The sequence below is a fragment of the Neoarius graeffei genome, chromosome 20 (genome assembly GCF_027579695.1).
Source record: "Neoarius graeffei isolate fNeoGra1 chromosome 20, fNeoGra1.pri, whole genome shotgun sequence".
In the NCBI taxonomy this organism is placed as follows: Eukaryota; Metazoa; Chordata; class Actinopteri; order Siluriformes; family Ariidae; genus Neoarius; species Neoarius graeffei.
The window spans coordinates 23358556-23376319 of NC_083588.1; the positions used below are offsets into that span (position 1 = coordinate 23358556).

A 17764-nucleotide genomic window follows, 5' to 3' on the forward strand; every position below is an offset into this window, starting at 1 on the left:
ACCCAGGACCTTCTTGCTGTGAGGTGACAGTGCTAATCACTACACCACCGTGCTGCCCCTGAGCGTGATGTAGTGGTTAGCACTGTCGCCTCACAGCAAGAAGGTCCTGGGTTCGAGCCCAGCGGCCGACAAAGGCCTTTCTGTGTGGAGTTTGCATGCTCTCCCCGTGTCTGCGTGGGTTTCCTCCGGGTGCTCCGATATACACACACACAGTGGTGCTTGAAAGTTTGTGAACCCTTTAGAATTTTTTATATTTCTGCATAAATATGACCTAAAACAACATCAGATTTTCACACAAGTCCTAAAAGTAGATAAAGAGAACCCAGTTAAACAAATGAGACAAAAATATTATACTTGGTCATTTATTTATTCAGGGAAATGATCCAATATTACATACCTGTGAGTGGCAAAAGTATGTGAACCTCTAGGATTAGCAGTTAATTTGAAGGTGAAATTAGAGTCAGGTGTTTTCAATCAATGGGATGACAATCAAGGTGTGAGTGGGCACCCTGTTTTATTTAAAGAACAGGGATCTATCAAAGTCTGATCTTCACAACACGTTTGTGGAAGTGCATCATGGCATGAACACAAGAGATTCCTGCTGACCTCAGAAAAAGCGTTGTTGATGCTCATCAGGCTGGAAAAGGTTACAAAACCATCTCTTAAAAAGTTTGGACTCCACCAATCCACAGTCAGACAGACTGTGTACAAATGAAGGAAATTCAAGACCATTGTTACCTTCCCCAGGAGTGGTCGATCAACAAAGATTACTCCAAGAGCAAGGCGTGTAATAGTTGGCGAGGTCACAAAGGACCCCAAGGTAACTTCTAAGCAACTGAAGGCCTCTCTTATGTTGGCTAATGTTAATGTTCATGAGTCCACAATCAGGAGAACACTGAACAACAGTGGTGTGCATGGCAGGGTTGAAACGAGAAAGCCACTGCTCTCCAAAAAGAACATTGCTGCTCGTCTGCAGTTTGCTTAAGATCACGTGGACAAGCCAGAAAGCTGTTGGAAAAATGTTTTGTGGACAGATGAGACCAAAACAGAACTTTTTGGTTTAAATGAGGGGGCAGCACGGTGGTGTAGTGGTTAGCGCTGTTGCCTCACAGCAAGAAGGTCCGGGTTTGAGCCCCGTGGCTGGCGAGGGCCTTTCTGTGCGGAGTTTGCATGTTCTCCCCGTGTCCGCGTGGGTTTCCTCTGGGTGCTCCGGTTTCCCCCACAGTCCAAAGACATGCAGGTTAGGTTAACTGGTGACTCTAAATTGACCGTAGGTGTGAATGTGAGTGTGAATGGTTGTCTGTGTCTATGTGTCAGCCCTGTGATGACCTGGTGACTTGTCCAGGGTGTACCCCGCCTTTCACCCGTAGGCTCCAGCTTGCCTGCGACCCTGTAGAACAGGATAAAGCGGCTAGAGATAATGAGATGAGATGAGGTTTAAATGAGAAGCGTTATGTTTGGAGAAAGGAAAATACTGCATTCCAGCACAAGAACCTTATCCCATCTGTGAAACATGGTGGTGGTAGTATCATAGTTTGGGCCTGTTTTGCTGCATCTGGGCCAGGACGGCTTGCCATCATTGATGGAACAATGAATTCTGAATTATACCAGCAAATTCTAAAGGAAAATGTCAGGACATCTGTCCATGAACTGAATCTCAAGAGAAGGTGGGTCATGCAGCAAGACAACGACCCTAAGCACACAAGTCGTTCTGCCAAAGAATGGTTAAAGAATATTAAAGTTGGGACTTCCGGTTGGGCTCCAGCTAAGATGGCCGCCTAAACTTGAACTTGCAAGGCCACCTTCAATATTTCATTTTCAAACTGAGTCAAAAGTGCTTTAACGGCAATTCTATTTGTTGACAATTATAATGGGATCGGCGGAGAAGAGAACTGTGGAGGAGTTAGACCCCCAAACCCCTTCTCCGCTATCTAAATCGGCAAAGAAGAAAGCCAAGAAACAGCTCTTTGGTGAGCACACGGATTCCATTTTGGATGGCAGCGCTGAGAGCCCTGTGTTAGCCACGCTATTCTATGAGATGCGGGGAACTCTACGCGAACTTTCCCTTGATGTTAAAGCTATACGGGGTGATATGGACACTTTTCGAAAGAAACTCTCCAATGTGGAGACTGAGGTCTCAGCAATGAACGCCTCTTTAATGACTTTGAACAAGCGTACTGACATTATCCAAGCTGCCCAGCGCGAGGACAGGTCACAAATTAGGGAAGCTACCTCATCGATTGCTAAATTACAATCCAGCGTGGCGGAGCTGGAAGACCGAAACCGAAGAAACAATCTGCGTCTTGTTAACCTTCCAGAAAATGAAGAGGGGGACGACGCTATTGCTTTCCTACAATGCCAGCTCCCTATCTGGTTCCCTTCACTGGCTGATCGAGGGATCATCGAAATTGAGAGAGCTCATCGAGTCTACAAGAGAGGTGAAAACTCATCAAGCAAGCCCAGAACCCTCATCTTCAAACTTCTGAGGTACAACGATCGCCAGGCTATCATTAAGGCGTACCGACAAGCAGGCACGAAGGCACAACATGGTCAGTCCCAGCTCATGCTATTTGCTGACTACTCCAATGCCACCGCCGTGAAATGCAAAGCTTTCTCATCCTGCATCGCTTCGCTCAAACAGAAAGGGATCCAGTTTTTCCTTCTCTACCCTGCCAGCCTGAAGGTAACATTCGACTCAAACAACACCCGCATTTTCTCTTCTCCCGAAGAGGCTCAGCATCACATTAAAGACATTTGATTTCAGCACTTGCCTCTCCTACAAAAACATCCGTTATTGCACTGGTTAGCGACCTGACTATACTGTATTTGGAATGCGAAAGTAACGTTGTCTTCAACATGGATTGTAACGTGTGTTTTTCCGCTATTGTGCCCGTTGGGTCACTTCTTTCATAAACAATGACTCGTATTAAAGCAACCAAACTGAACGTGGTTTTGCAAGACTGTCTTAGCTCGAATCCAAGGAATGATGATTATTTTTGTTCTGGCTAGGCCATGCAGGGATGTTAGCGTTTTTCCCTGGCAGGCTAGCAGCGCTCTTGTTCTTGTTTTAATGCAATGCTTCAAGCCTGGGGGGGCTTTTGCTCATTTTTACGTCAGTTACTTGGCTGCATATTTTCACATGGCTACATTTTCTTTTGTCTTCAAATTATCATTGTGTATGCTCATAACAGTTAATAATTGACAACTATAATTTCATTTCATGGAATGTGCAGGGAGTTAATGAGCCTGTTAAGAGGGTTAGGTGCCTTGAATTTCTACGTAAGAAAAGAATACACTTTGGAATTTTGCAAGAAACGCATTTAAAGAGACAGGATGTGCATAGATTTCAAAATAAGTTTTATAAAATCCTTTCTTTTTCATGTGCCCCAAATAAAACAAAGGGTGTTCTACTCTTAGTTGACAGAAAGCTGAATCTCCATGTTGATGAGCTTGGCAATGATTCTGATGGTCGATTTTGCTTTGCGTTGATTACCTTAAATTCAGTTAAATATTGTTTAGTCTCCATATATGCACCAAATGTCTTTGAGCCACAGTTTTTTGATGATATCAAAGCCAGACTCATACATTTAAACGTTCCTATAATTTTAGGTGGTGATCTCAATTTAGCAATTGATATCCTGGATAGGTCCAACTCTGCCCCGCCTACTTTCAACCAGCTCTTGTCATCTAACTACATCACAGATTTTATGAAAGACTTGAATGTGGTGGATGGCTGGCGTATCAGGAATCCTAATGAAAGGGACTACACATTTTTCTCTTCACACCATAAAACATTTTCTAGAATTGATTACATTTTTGTTTCAGCTGCCCTGCTGGAGTCGGTTTTAAACACAGAAATCCTACCTATGCTAATTTCTGATCATTCTCCTGTCAAAATCACTTTATCAAAAGCTTACTCATCTTCTCGTTTTAAGCGTTGGCGCTTTAATGTGTACCTGCTACAGGATGAAAGATTCCTAGAATATATTAGGAAAGATTTGGACAAATTTATCTCCCTAAACAATTCAGATGATGTAAACCCTCACGTTCTCTGGGAGACTACAAAATGTGCAATCAGAGGCAGTTGTATATCATATGCCTCCAAAATAGTCGCAGACCGTAAGAGGAAAATTTGTGACCTGGAAAAAGAAATTCAGCAGATAGAAATATTGCAGAAAAATAAGTATGATGCTGCCAGAGCTAGAGCAATGAATTCTTTAAAGGCACAATATAAGGATGTTATTAGTGTAAGGGCTGAGTTTAATTTACTTAGAACTAGGCAGCTTTATTACGAGCAGTCAGATAGACCAAATAGACTTCTTGCATTGCGCCTTAAACAGTCAGAACGTCTTGCCTCAGTGGATGCAGTAAAAGATTCTTCCGGCGTAGTCATTACCCACCCACCTCTAGTGAATAATGTTTTCAGGGAATTTTATTCTGAACTTTACAAGTCTGAAACACCGGATGACTTGACCGATATGCATGCCTTTCTTAGTCCTTTGGAGCTCCCGTCTCTATCAGCAGAGGAAGCTGACCAATTAGATGCCCCACTCACCTTAGAAGAACTTAGATCAGCAGCTGTTTCCATGACTAGGCACAAGTCACCAGGGTTGGATGGGATACCTCCAGAGCTATTTGTAGAACTCTGGGACTTGGTTGGGGCCTTTGTTACTTAAATCCATCCAACATTCACTAGATGCTGGCTACTTTCACAGAGACCAAAGAACAGCTCTGATTTCCTTGTTGTTAAAGACTGGAAAGGACCCACTGGACTGTGGAAACTATAGGCCCTTGTCATTGTTAAATTCAGACATTAAGATATATGCCAAAGTTCTTTCCAACAGGCTAAACAAATACATCTCTCATTTAGTACATGAGGATCAGACAGGCTTTATCAGGGGTCGCCTGGCCTCAGACAATGTTAGACGGCTTTTGCATGTTATAGACGCCCCCAAAGATGAAGCTGACTCCTATGCAGTCTTTAGTCTAGATGCTATGAAGGCCTTTGATAGGCTGGAATGGCGTTATCTGTGGGCTGTGCTTAGGAGATTTGGATTTGGAGACACATTTATCCATATGGTTCAAACACTTTACAATAAACCCACTGCGTGTGTCTCTACAGGTCATAAATTGTCTTCACAGTTCTGTCTGGAGAGGGGCACTAGACAAGGCTGCCCTCTTTCTCCAATTTTGTTTGCTTTATCCCTAGAACCCTTAGCTCAAGCAGTCAGGCAGAGTCCATTCATTTCTCCTATACACATTAAAAACACCACGCATCATATTTCACTTTACGCTGATGATATTATTCTTTACCTGTCTGATATCACTAACTCAGTTCCTCAAGCCCTAGCTTTATTCCAAAGATTTGGTTCTTTTTCCGGATACAAAATTAACTGGAGTAAATCTATATTAATGCCTCTTGATTCAACCCCTCCTCATTTTAATCCCCCTGTGTCTTCTCCTATTCAGATTCAAACCTCTGGTTTCACTTATCTAGGTGTAAGTATTCATCCTTCCCTCACTCAGGTTTGCAAGCACAATTTCAATGTGATGTTACAAAAAATCAAGAATGATCTGAACAGATGGTCCCCACTCCAAATTTCTGTCTGCGGTAGGATTTCTGTGTTGAAAATGAATATTCTTCCCAGGGTTAATTTTTTGTTTTCTGCTATATCACTGACTCCTCCACCACATTTTTTTAGGGACATTGACAGGCTTTGTTCTAATTTCATATGGAATAACAAAAGATCCAAAATTCGTTTAAAGACATTGCAGCTTCCCAAACTTTATGGTGGTCTGGCTGTACCTAATTTTAAGCATTACTTTTGGGCTTTTCAGTTAAGATTTTTAAAAGTATGGTTTGATCCTTCTTCCAAAATTTCCTGGAGATCCATAGAACAAGGATTAGTTCATCCCCTCCGACTACAGGATCTGCCTTTTTCAGGTATCACTCAAAGAAGCTCATTACTACGACTGGGTCCAATTATCAACTGCTCTCTTGAAGTATGGAAACAGTCCTGTAAGTTTCTGGGTTATAATCATAAATTTCATAAATCCTCCCCCTTATGGCACAACAACCACCTCTTAACAGGCTCTAAACCTTTTGTTTCTCCTTCTTGGTCAGATAAAAATATCCATACTCTGAGTGATATATTTGACTCTGATGGCTTACGTTCTTTTCAAGACATTTGTAACTCTTTTTCTCTCCCTGGCACATCCTTTTTCTTTTACCTAAGATTACGCTCTGCTCTTAAGCAGGGCTTTGAACCGGTTCAAGGAACGAAAACGAAAACCGGGAACTTTTTCTATTTCACATGGAACAGAAACGAAACCAGAAACTTTATTATTTTTTATGTTCCGGAACAGAAACGCTTATTAAAAATAATGGTAACCGGTTAATACCGGTTTTTATTTCGTTCCTCAAAGTTTCTGTAGCCTACAAATAGTCATTCTTCTCCTGCGCAAGTTTCTATGACCCGCTGGGGTTCACTTCCTGTGTGACGTTCGCTGATTGAATGGAGAGAGCGGGAAGGTGGACTACTAGCGAGTAAGTGCATTACTGAGTGTCTCTGAGCAAAGAAGAGCCTGAACGATGCAACCTCCCTATTGGCTGTTTGTAAAAATGTATCAGTTGTTGCCCCTCCCACGGGAATCATCGCGGGCTCGAGAGACGAGACCTGACGAGTTAGTTCGTTGGTAGCAGAACAAAATGTCTGGACACAAATCGGGTTTTCAGAAAAGGAAAGAAAATAAACGGAGGGTCGAAAATACAAAAAAGGAGGCAGAAAATGCAAAACGAGTTTTAAGGTAGGACAAATGGTTACTTTTCTGAGGCAGCCCGCCGTGGCTGCCTGCAGGCTTATTTATTATAGCCCATTTAGTTAAAGTAGTTGATATAAAATGTTTATAGTTATAGTTATGTGATGGTTGTCCTGATTTAGACTGTTTTTTTTTTTTTTTGGGGGGGGTTGCGCAATGTTGCACCCGGGTCCAGATTAGGGCAGAACCGGCCCTGGCTACATTTCAGGTGTAGTTTGTTTTATGTATGTATGTACTTGCATAGATGTGTACTTGGTCTTCCAATATGGCGCCTAACAAAATCTCGCGGCGCGGTGACGTCATGCGGTAGCCCTCTATAGGGCCTGACTAGCCTTTGGTAACACACTAAACGAATTATCTTTCATTTTTGGCACTTTTTCTGTTTGTGTAGATGGGAAGACATACTGAGAATCCAAATCGCCAACATTTGAAATAATAATTGTTTTGAATCATTTCTTGTCTTATTTAATGAAGGTTGTAATAGAATTAGCCTACATTTGGCTTAAGCTGGATGAGACAGAGACATAATTTTATAGCCATTTGTTAAACAGCTGACAGGGAACGTAATTAACCGTTCCGGGAACGAAATTTTTTTGTTCTAACCGGTTCGGGAACGTCTATTTAATGGTGGAACCCAAAACCGGAAACGTTAAAATTCCGTTTCTGTTCGGAACGAACCAATAGGAAAAAAATTCCAGTTCAAAGCCCTGCTCTTAAGGCATATGGGGTTCCATGGGATAGACACTTGAATAATCATCCCCTTCTTGAACATTTGCAGAAATTTAAGTCAACCAAGGGTTTGGTGTCATATTTATATGATGTGTTTACTGCAGAAAAGCATCCTCCCATAGGTGCTGTTTCAGTTTGGTTCAGGGAGTTTGATAGATTTGGTGTGGAGCCTGACTGGGAAACTATCTGGACCAATATTTTCTCATCTTCTAATTGTCTGGCCCATCAGCTAATACATTTTAAGTTTGCTCATAGGGTCTATATAACTCCTTGCAGAGCTTATTTAATGAAATTAACTGATGATAAAGTTTGTAAAAAATGCACCACAGGCTCCATAGGGGACTATTTTCATATGTTTTGGGAATGCCCACCTATTGTCAAGTTTTGGAAACATGTTGTCAAAAAACTCTCTGAATTGTTAAGGTATGATGTTCCTTTATGTCCAAAGTTACTTTTACTTGCTGATGATTCTAATGTAATGTTTACCTTTCAACAGAAAAGGATATTGATGGCGGCCCTGACTGCCTCAAAAAAGGCCATTTTGAAAGGTTGGTTTGAGTCTGACATAAATCTGGCAGCGGTTTGGCGTTCCTATATTTTGGACATTTTAATTCTTGAGCGTGCTACAGCAAGGTATCATAAAGCCACGCCACGGACAATTGACAACTGGTCAGCTGCCATATCTTTCTTTTCTTAAAATACTTCATGTATCTGATGTCATGATATGTAGCCTATGTTTTGCTCTTTCCCTGTAACTACCTGAGTTTCAAGAAGTGTAACCCCCCCCCACACACACACACATACTTTTAGTTTTGTTTTTTGTTTGTTTTTTTGTTTGCTCGTTTGTCTTTTATACATTATGCATTGCTGTTTGGTGTGTAACAACGGTTTCTATGTGAAAGCAATAAAAATATATTAACAAAAAAAAAAAGAATATTAAAGTTCATGTTTTGGAATGGCCAAGTCAAAGTCCTGACCTTAATCCAATCGAAATGTTGTGGAAGGACCTGAAGCGAGCAGTTCATGTGAAAAAACCCACCAACATCCCAGAGCTGAAGCTGTTCTGTATGGAGCAATGGACTAAAATTCCTCCAAGCCGGTGTGCAGGACTGATCAACAGTTACCGGAAACGTTTAGTTGCAGTTATTGCTGCACAAGGGGGTCACACCAGATACTGAAAGCAAAAGTTCACATACTTTTGCCACTCACAGATATGTAATATTGGATCATTTTCCTCAATAAATAAATGACCAAGTATAATATTTTTGTTTCATTTGTTTAACTGGGTTCTCTATCTACTTTTAGGACTTGTGTGAAAATCTGATGATGTTTTAGGTGATATTTATTATTTATGCAGAAATATTGACAATTCTAAAGGCTTCACAAACATTCAAGCACCACTGTGTGTGTGTGTGTGTGTGTATATATATATATACACACACACATATATCATATATCAGCATATATAAGCATATATCAGCTGGATAGTACAGTGGTAATGCTCACTGACTACGACACAGGAGATCGGGGTTCAAATCCCGGTCGGGGCAAAACATCATCCAGTAAGGGTCCTTAGGCAAAACCCCTCATGATATATCAGCCTACCATAGGAATGAGTGAAAAAAACATAACTGATAGAGTCATACCGGCTCAGACGTCGCCCGGGTCAACAAGGTCTGCGTCAGTTGCTAGGGAACCAGGGCAAACTGATGAGAAATGGGCTACTGGAACAAGACATCGATGGACGAGGACAGAAAATACGGATTTGCTGGAATGCTACTATACAAGCAATCCCAGAGAGAGGGGATACATGCAGAGAATGTGGGACCATTGGATACTTCGAAACCCACAATCAAGGCTAACAAAGAAACAGCTATTAGCCCAGTGTTCCAACATCCATAATCGAAATCTGCTATCACAACTAGAGATTAATGAAATACAACAACGATGCTACGGCAAGGTCAGCGGGGAGATGTCATCATCCCCACAACCAGAGATTGGGTACCAAGCCCCAACAGCTAACAGCCTCAACACAAGAGCTGCTGACCTGAGAAGGAAGATCGTGACCCAACTGGAAACCTGGAACCCCCGACAAATACCGAAGCTGAGTTGCCAAGTACCTTCAGAAGATCTACTAGTAGATGTGAATGCTGCTCTGAAGACAATCTCCACAAGAACCATCACTGAGACCAACAAGCTGATACACAGTACAGCAACAGTAATCATGGAGATGCTTGGACACAAGGTGGGCTCGGGACATAACAAACAGTATCCACCATGGAAGAGACGATTAGAGGCCAAGATAAAGGCAGCAAGGAGAGAAGTTAGCCAGCTAGCTGAACTACAGAAAGGGAACATGGTGAATAAAGGGGCGCCCAGGAAGTACAACTCACTCTCCATACCAGAGGCACTCGAAACTGCCAAACAGCGACTAACAGCTCTGGCCACCCGGTTGAGGAGATACACCAAGGAAGGAGAGGCCAGGAGAATAAACAAGCTGTTCTCCACTGAACCAGCCAAGGTGTACTCTCAATGGCAGGGGAACAACAACCGGTCAGACCCACCAAGAGCTGAGGTGGAAAAATACTGGAAAGACATATGGGAAAGAAAGGCATCACACAACACCGATGCCCAATGGTTAGTGGACCTAAGAGCTGACCACAGCAACCTCCCAGAACAAGAACCAGTAACCATCTCAATGGCAGACGTCCAAGAAAGAGTGTCAAAGATGAAGAGCTGGACAGCACCAGGCCCCGATATGATCCATACGTACTGGCTGAAGAAGCTAACTGCACTCCATGAACGCCTAGCAGCACAGATGAACCAGCTGCTGAGGGATGGAACCCACCCAGAATGGCTAACCCAAGGCAGGACAGTCCTAATCATGAAGGACCCCCAGAAGGGACCCATCCCATCCAACTACCGGCCAATTACCTGTCTCTGCACAACATGGAAGGCCCTGTCAGGCATCATTGCGGCAAAAATGAGTAAGCATGTGGCTCAATACATGAGCGAGGCACAGAAAGGAATTGGCAGTAACACCAGAGGAGCCAAGCACCAGCTACTGGCCGATAGAACAGTCGCCCGAGACTGTAAGAAGAGACAGACCAACCTGTGCACTGCCTGGATTGACTACAAGAAAGCCTACGACTCAATGCCACACACATGGATACTGGAATGTCTGGAACTGTATAAGATCAACAGGAACCTAAGGACCTTCATACAGAACTCAATGGAAATGTGGAAGACAACCCTAGAGGCCAACTCAAAACCCATTGCCCAAGTCAACATCAAGTGCGGCATATACCAAGGAGATGCGCTATCACCACTGCTGTTCTGCATAGGCCTGAACCCCCTCAGTCAGATCATCACAAAGAGCGGCTACGGGTACCGATTCCGAAGTGGGGCAACAATCAGCCACCTGCTCTACATGGATGACATCAAGCTGTATGCCAGGAACGAGCGAGAAATAGACTCGCTGATCCACACCACCCGGATCTACAGCGATGACCTAGGGATGTCATTCGGATTGGACAAGTGTGGCCGGATGGTCTCAAAGAGAGGCAAGATGATCCGGACTGAAGGGACTGACCTACCAGAGGGCAACATAGGTGATATCCAAGACAGCTACAAGTACCTTGGCATCCCACAGGCTAATGGAAACCATGAAGAGGCCACAAGGAAGTCAACCACAGCCAAATACCTCCAGAGAGTAAAGCAGGTCCTGAAAAGTCAGCTGAATGGTAAAAACAAGGTCCGAGCCATCAACATGTACGCACTACCAGTCATCAGATACCCCGCTGGTATCATAAACTGGCCAAAGGAGGAGATAGAAGCCACAGATATCAAGACTAGAAAGCTCCTCACCATGCATGGAGGGTTCCACCCCAAGTCCAGCACCCTGAGACTATACACTAAGCGGAAAGAGGGAGGCCGAGGGCTAGTGAGCGTCAAGACCACGGTCCAGGATGAAACATCGAAAATCCGAGAATACATCAGAAAGATGGCCCCAAAGGATGAACTGCTAAGTGAATGTCTCAGGCAGCAGAACCCTGAAGAGAGTGCAGAGGAGGAGGAGGAACAGACAACCTGGAGAGACAAACCCCTACATGGCATGTACCACCGTCAGATAGAGGAAGTGGCTGATATCAAGAAATCCTACCAGTGGCTGGATAATGCAGGACTGACAGACAGCACAGAGGCACTAATCATGGCAGCACAAGAACAGGCCATAAGCACAAGAGCCATAGAGGCCAGGATCTACCAGAGTAGATCAGACCCAAGATGCAGACTGTGCAAAGAAGCCCCTGAAACAGTCCAGCACATAGTAGCAGGGTGTAAGATGCTAGCTGGATCAGCGTACATGGAGAGGCACAACCAAGTGGCTGGGATAGTATACAGGAACATCTGCAACCAGTATGGAATAGAAATACCCAAGTCCCAATGGGCCATACCACAGAAGGTGGCTGAGAACAACAGGGCCAAGATTCTGTGGGACTTCAGCTTCCAGACTGACAAACAGATCCTGGCTAACCAACTGGACATAGTGGTGGTGGACAAAGAGCAGAAGAGGGTGGTGGTGATAGATGTGGCGATCCCAGCTGACGCCAACATCAGGAAGAAGAAACATGAGAAACTTGAGAAGTATCAAGGGTTGAAAGAGCAGCTGGAACGGATGTGGAAGGTCAAGGGTTGCATGGTCCCCGTGGTAGTGGGGGCACTTGGGGCAGTAACCCCCAAACTGGGAGAGTGGCTCCAGCAAATCCCAGGAACAACATCTGAAGCCTCAGTCCAGAAGAGCGCAGTCCTAGGAACATCGAAGATACTGCGCAGAACCCTCAAACTCCCAGGCCTCTGGTAGAGGACCCGAGCTTGAGGATGACATGGATACCACCCCCCCGCCGGGGGTGAGAAGGAGATTATATATACAAGTCTCAGGTATAGTGAGTGCAGTATATAGTAGTCTCAGGTATAGTGAGTGCAGTTTTATAAGGAAATGAGCTGTAGGTTTTACTGAGCACCTTGCAGAGACATCCACAGTTCTTCTGGACACTTTGTCACACTTGCTTCTTAATTTTGCAGCAAAACCCAGTAGCCTTCATTATGTTTTCTTTTTAATCTGAAAAGTAGTCTCTTATGTAATATGCTGCTCAAATACAAACTTTTTTTCTGTAATATTTAATTTTGTGCTGCAAAACGAATGTTTGGAACTCTAAAATGTTTTTGTACTGACTCGATAATGTAGAAGTCATAAAATATAAATCTGTAACAAAGTTTATATGAAAAAAAAAAACAGGGTGCCTCAGACTTTTACAGGATACTGTAGCTTTGGCAGTTCCGGTTGCCATTTGTAATTCTGAAATGTCAGACACCTTTGGCAACAGTGTACAAATAAACCCACAAATAAAACCAAATAAAACTCAAAAATATGTTAACTAGTCTAGTCGAGCATAAAGGCAGCTTCTCCTTAAGTCATATTCACTAAATAATATGAAAATAAAACTCACTGTAAAAATGGCAGATTCCTTTAGTGAAGTCACTGGTGGTGCAGAAGCTGATGGTCTCATAGTTTTGGTAGAATTGGCTAAAGGACATGCCCAAGCAGTAGTTGGGGAACAGCAGGAATACTTTATCCAGTAGACGTGAGAGATTCTGCAGCTGCAACTCTGAAAACAGGAGGAGAATCAGGACAAAGTTACAGATACTTATTATTTGTCTAGATAATGTGCAAGTCAGTTTGTCATAAAAATCTGAAAAAATAATCTGCCAATATTGACATATTTACAGTATGAAAGCCAATGAGACTAGTTAGCATGCTCTCAACTGCACAACTGTATCTGGTCCCCTTTCATTCTTTATTGACACAATTAGCCTGTTTGATGACGTTCTCTCTTAATCAGTTCCCAGCGTTCTCTGCAACTAGGTGAATGGGTAGAAGACCTCTCACCAGGGATGGTCATGATGGTGACAGCAAGGAAGGTGGCTGTGCCACTGATAATGTTGAAGATTGTGAGGCGGGTGAAAGCAGTGGCAGCGCTAGAGAACAGGAAGCTGAGCAGGTACATGAGTGGAATCACAGCCCAGCCATATAGCAGCAATAAAAGGAGTACAGCTACCAAGTGATTTTCCTCCACAAAGGCCTTCACCCCAAACGCACGGAACACCACCTGAAGTACAGAGGGAGAACATGGAAAAAAATGAATGACTAATTATCAAAATGCTCTTACAACCAGGACCAAAATAGAATAGAATAGAATGCCTTTATTGTCACTATACACATGTACAATGAGATTTAAAGCATCTCCAATAACAGTGCAAACAGCGTGGAGAGAGAGAGAGAGAGAGAGAGAGAGAGAGAGAGAGAAAGGGGGGAGAAGAAAAAAAAAGGGGGGGTAAGGTGCACAGTCTGAGGTGTATGTGTTGTGTTACACATTATGGAGTGAGGTATTGCACATTATAGAGACAGTCACATTATAAATTATTGCACGAGAGTGTCACATTATAAGATAAAATATTACACATTATGAAGTATTGCAAGGTAAGGTAAGGTGCACAGACTTGAGGTGTATGTGCTGTGTGTAAGGTACACAGTCCTGAGGTGTATGTGTTGTGTAAGGTGCACAGTCCTGAGGTGAATGTGTTGCGTTTCACATTATGGAGTGAGGTATTGCACATTATAAAAGTATTGCATAGAGAGTCACCTTATGAAGTACTGCACATTATAAATTAGTAAAATAGTAAAATAAATAGACTATAAAGTCAGAGCATATCCAAGTTCAGGGCGGTTATGGCTTTTGGAAAGAAGCTGTTTTTTAATCGATTTGTCTTTGTCCTGATGCACCTGTAGCGCCTCCCTGAGGGCAACAGGTCGAACAGTTCAAAGCCAGGGTGGGAGCTGTCCTTGATAATATTCTTAGCTCTGCTAAGGCAGCGGGAGGTGTAAATGTCCATCAGGGAGGGGAGAGGGCAGCCAATGATCTTCTGTGCCGCCTTAACTACCCTCTGGAGCCTCTCCCTGTCTACAGCAGTGCAGCTGCCGTACCATACTGTAATACAGTACGTCAGCAGGCTCTCAGTGGATGAGCGGTAGAAGGTCAGCAGCAGGTTGGAGCTTAAGTTGTACTTCCTGAGGACTCTCAGGAAGTGTAGCCGCTTAATGACTTAATGTAATGACTGCTGTAATGTTTGCTGACCAGGAGATGTCGGCGGACATGATTTTTTTTTTTTAGAATGATGGCATTCCTAATCATACAAGCATAAACCAAAACTTTACAACCACCGGTCTAATATGCTAATATGTAGGGTCTGCTGTTTGTTTGTTAAAAATGTGGGAATATACCTGCATGAGGATTAGGCTTATTTCATTCCTTCTTGGGAATGGAACAGTTTTGTCTCGTCAGGTTTTGGGTAGACTGACATTTTTCTATCACCCTTCCAGCATTGTGTGTTCATACAGTTTATATGTTACAAGTTTTGATAATAAATAATAATTAAACATGTAGGCCTAGGTATTTTATTTTTGTTCCATGTCTCCCCTCTATGTCCCAAGTCTTCCAACATAATGTCCCATGTCTGACCTCAATGTCTCTCTGCAAAAAACAATGACAGCAAAAGTGAAGTCTGAAGGCCAGTAAAAATGACAAACCGAGAAACTAATGTTGTGGTAAGACGGTACAGTAAATACTCTCTAATGCAATATGAATGTTACACTACCTGCAAAGAATTTCACACAGTCTACAAAACCTGAAAACTTGTCCCAAGTCTCCCCACTCTCCCCTACCCTGACAAAGGACGAGGCTGATGCTGAACTGAAGTACATCTTTGCTGGACCCAATAGAGAACAGATTTGTACCTCTAATACCTCATTCCAGTGGACGGCTCTTTTCCTTATCAAACTGGTGTGACCTGGAAGAGTCTTACCTTTCCTATTTCATACTGGGGCTAACATCAAGAAATGGTACAGGAGATATATAAAACTCAGAATAAAAGTGTATCTTTTAGCATAAAGTATGAGGTGTGTATTATTTTACAAAATTCCATAATTTTAAGAGAAATAATAATAAAACGGTGCTGGATTTAACCAAAATTATAGAATTCAAGATGGCTGACATTTTATGCTCATTAGGTTACTTAATATGCAGATTAGGTCATTTTTGCCATTCAGTTTGAAATCGACAACATTCAAATGTGCTACTGTACAAAATTCTGTGGCTTTAAGCAAAATAATAATAAAGTGTTGGATTTAGCTGAAATTATAGAATTCAAACTGGCCGTCATTGTATGCTAATTAGGTTCCTTAATATGCAAATTGTGTCATTAAAATTGATATCTACATACTTCAATGTGCTATTGTACAAAATTATATGGTTTTAAGAGAGATAATAATAAAGCTGTGGTTATTTGCAGAAACCTCTGTAAATACACAAAAGTTGTCCCATTCATGCATGTCCATAGATCTAGCAGGCCACATTTCCAAAGAAGGCTCCCAATTACATACCTTTAAATTTCGATATCTCTGGATCTAATTGTTCAATTTTGATTCAATTAAAAGTAATATATTACTAAAAACATGTTTGTTTTAACTTGTTTTTTAATTTTTATTTTTTTAAAGATGGCCAGTTTCAATTATTTGAAATTTGCACTTGGCACTGCTAATTCAAATACTAAATCATATTCCTAATTTAAAAAATAAAATTAAGGCAATTTTGCCACAGGTTAGTTTCATAAATCTTCCAAACTAACTTAATGGTAATAACATCTCTTCTAGTCTGTCTGACTACAGAGCCACAGATTCATACCCCCCACCCCGCAATTTTACAACAGCAGTTTCAGGCCAGTGGCATTCAGCACATGTGCTGACACTTTCAGACCAAACACGGCGAGAGCATTAAAATTAGTTCTGGCTGCTTTACCAGTGATGCTGTCGAAGTTTGTGGACACTCTGCAAGGTTCCCCCTTGAAAAATTGGAAAGCATAGTCCCCAACCGAACACAGTGAGGTGCAAAAAGGGGGGTCTGGGGACATGCTCCCTCGGAAAATTTTGAAATATAAGGGTTCATTTAGTGACTTCTGGTGAAATCTAGAGTTCAACATGTTGGGGAAAAGGCTATATTTTTCTTCCAATTTTACTGAATTCCCACCCTAAAAACAGAAAAAAAAACCAAAAGTCAATACAATACACACTTGCACCTCAAAGGAGACTGCAGTTTATTTTACATCAGATAAAGTGGACTCATGCAACATGGCATGAGTTGTTCAAAATACTGATCATTAAATTTTGGCAGTAGTGCAGATGGCATATTTGGCAACAGTGTGGAAATCAAGATGACTGCAGTACCATCTCTCTGAAATGATTAAAAATTTATTTTATACCAGCAGATCACGTTACATTCTAAAGCTGAAACGTGCAGGCATCACAGATCCATATAATTTACCTACAAATTTATTTATTTATTCTGCACCCCCCCCCCCTCGCTTTGTGTGCGCGCACGACCACTTCAAATGGGTAAAATGCAGAGGAGGAATTTCACTGTGCTTGAGTTAGCTCATTACAATAAACTTGCCTGGACTTCAACTTTATTTTGACATCCCGACCACCCAAGATGCACTGCCAAAGATCATGCTGCTGCTCGCCGTCAAGTCACGCTGGCTCACATAGAAAATTAACGACTTCTGGTTGTTTTGACACTTTTGTCGCATTTCATGTGAACGTAGGGTTAGGCCAATGGATATTTCAGTAATTTTCGGTTTAGGGTTAGGTTAAGCTAGGGTGACAAATTGACAATATCCCTTCCTTAATGCTAATATACGTGGCGACACATACAACCAGCACAAACGGCATAATTGCATGAATTAGCAGGTTCCTACTGTGCATGTGTTCAACGCCTCTGGTCTGAAACTGCTGTTGTAAAAACGCAGCTCTCTAGTCAGACCCTTCTCACTGGGTTTGGGGATTTGATCCTCAACACTTCCAAACTGATGCTGACGTTGTAGAAGCTGTGTACATAAAAGTAGCAAGAAGTGTTACATGAGACCTCTTGTTATATGGTCTCATGTAACAGAGTGTAAGTAAATTTTTTAAATTGTAAAGTACTCGAGTAAGAATGAAAAGTATTATTATGCATGAAAACTACTTCTATCAGTATCATTTATTGGAAAATGTTACTTAAATTGACACAGGTCAATGTACCCCAGTATAATGGAGATTAAATGGGAA

The 17764-nt window shown here is 42.2% G+C and overlaps 1 protein-coding gene across 1 annotated transcript in view; it reads right to left on the reverse strand.

Annotated features, from left to right (window-relative positions):
- abca3b (ATP-binding cassette, sub-family A (ABC1), member 3b) overlaps positions 1 to 17764 on the reverse strand; it is a 138506-nt gene that overhangs the window by 29211 nt on the left and 91531 nt on the right. The window contains 2 exon segments of the mRNA XM_060901407.1: positions 13056 to 13214; positions 13496 to 13715. Coding sequence (XP_060757390.1) covers positions 13056 to 13214; positions 13496 to 13715 — 379 coding nt within the window.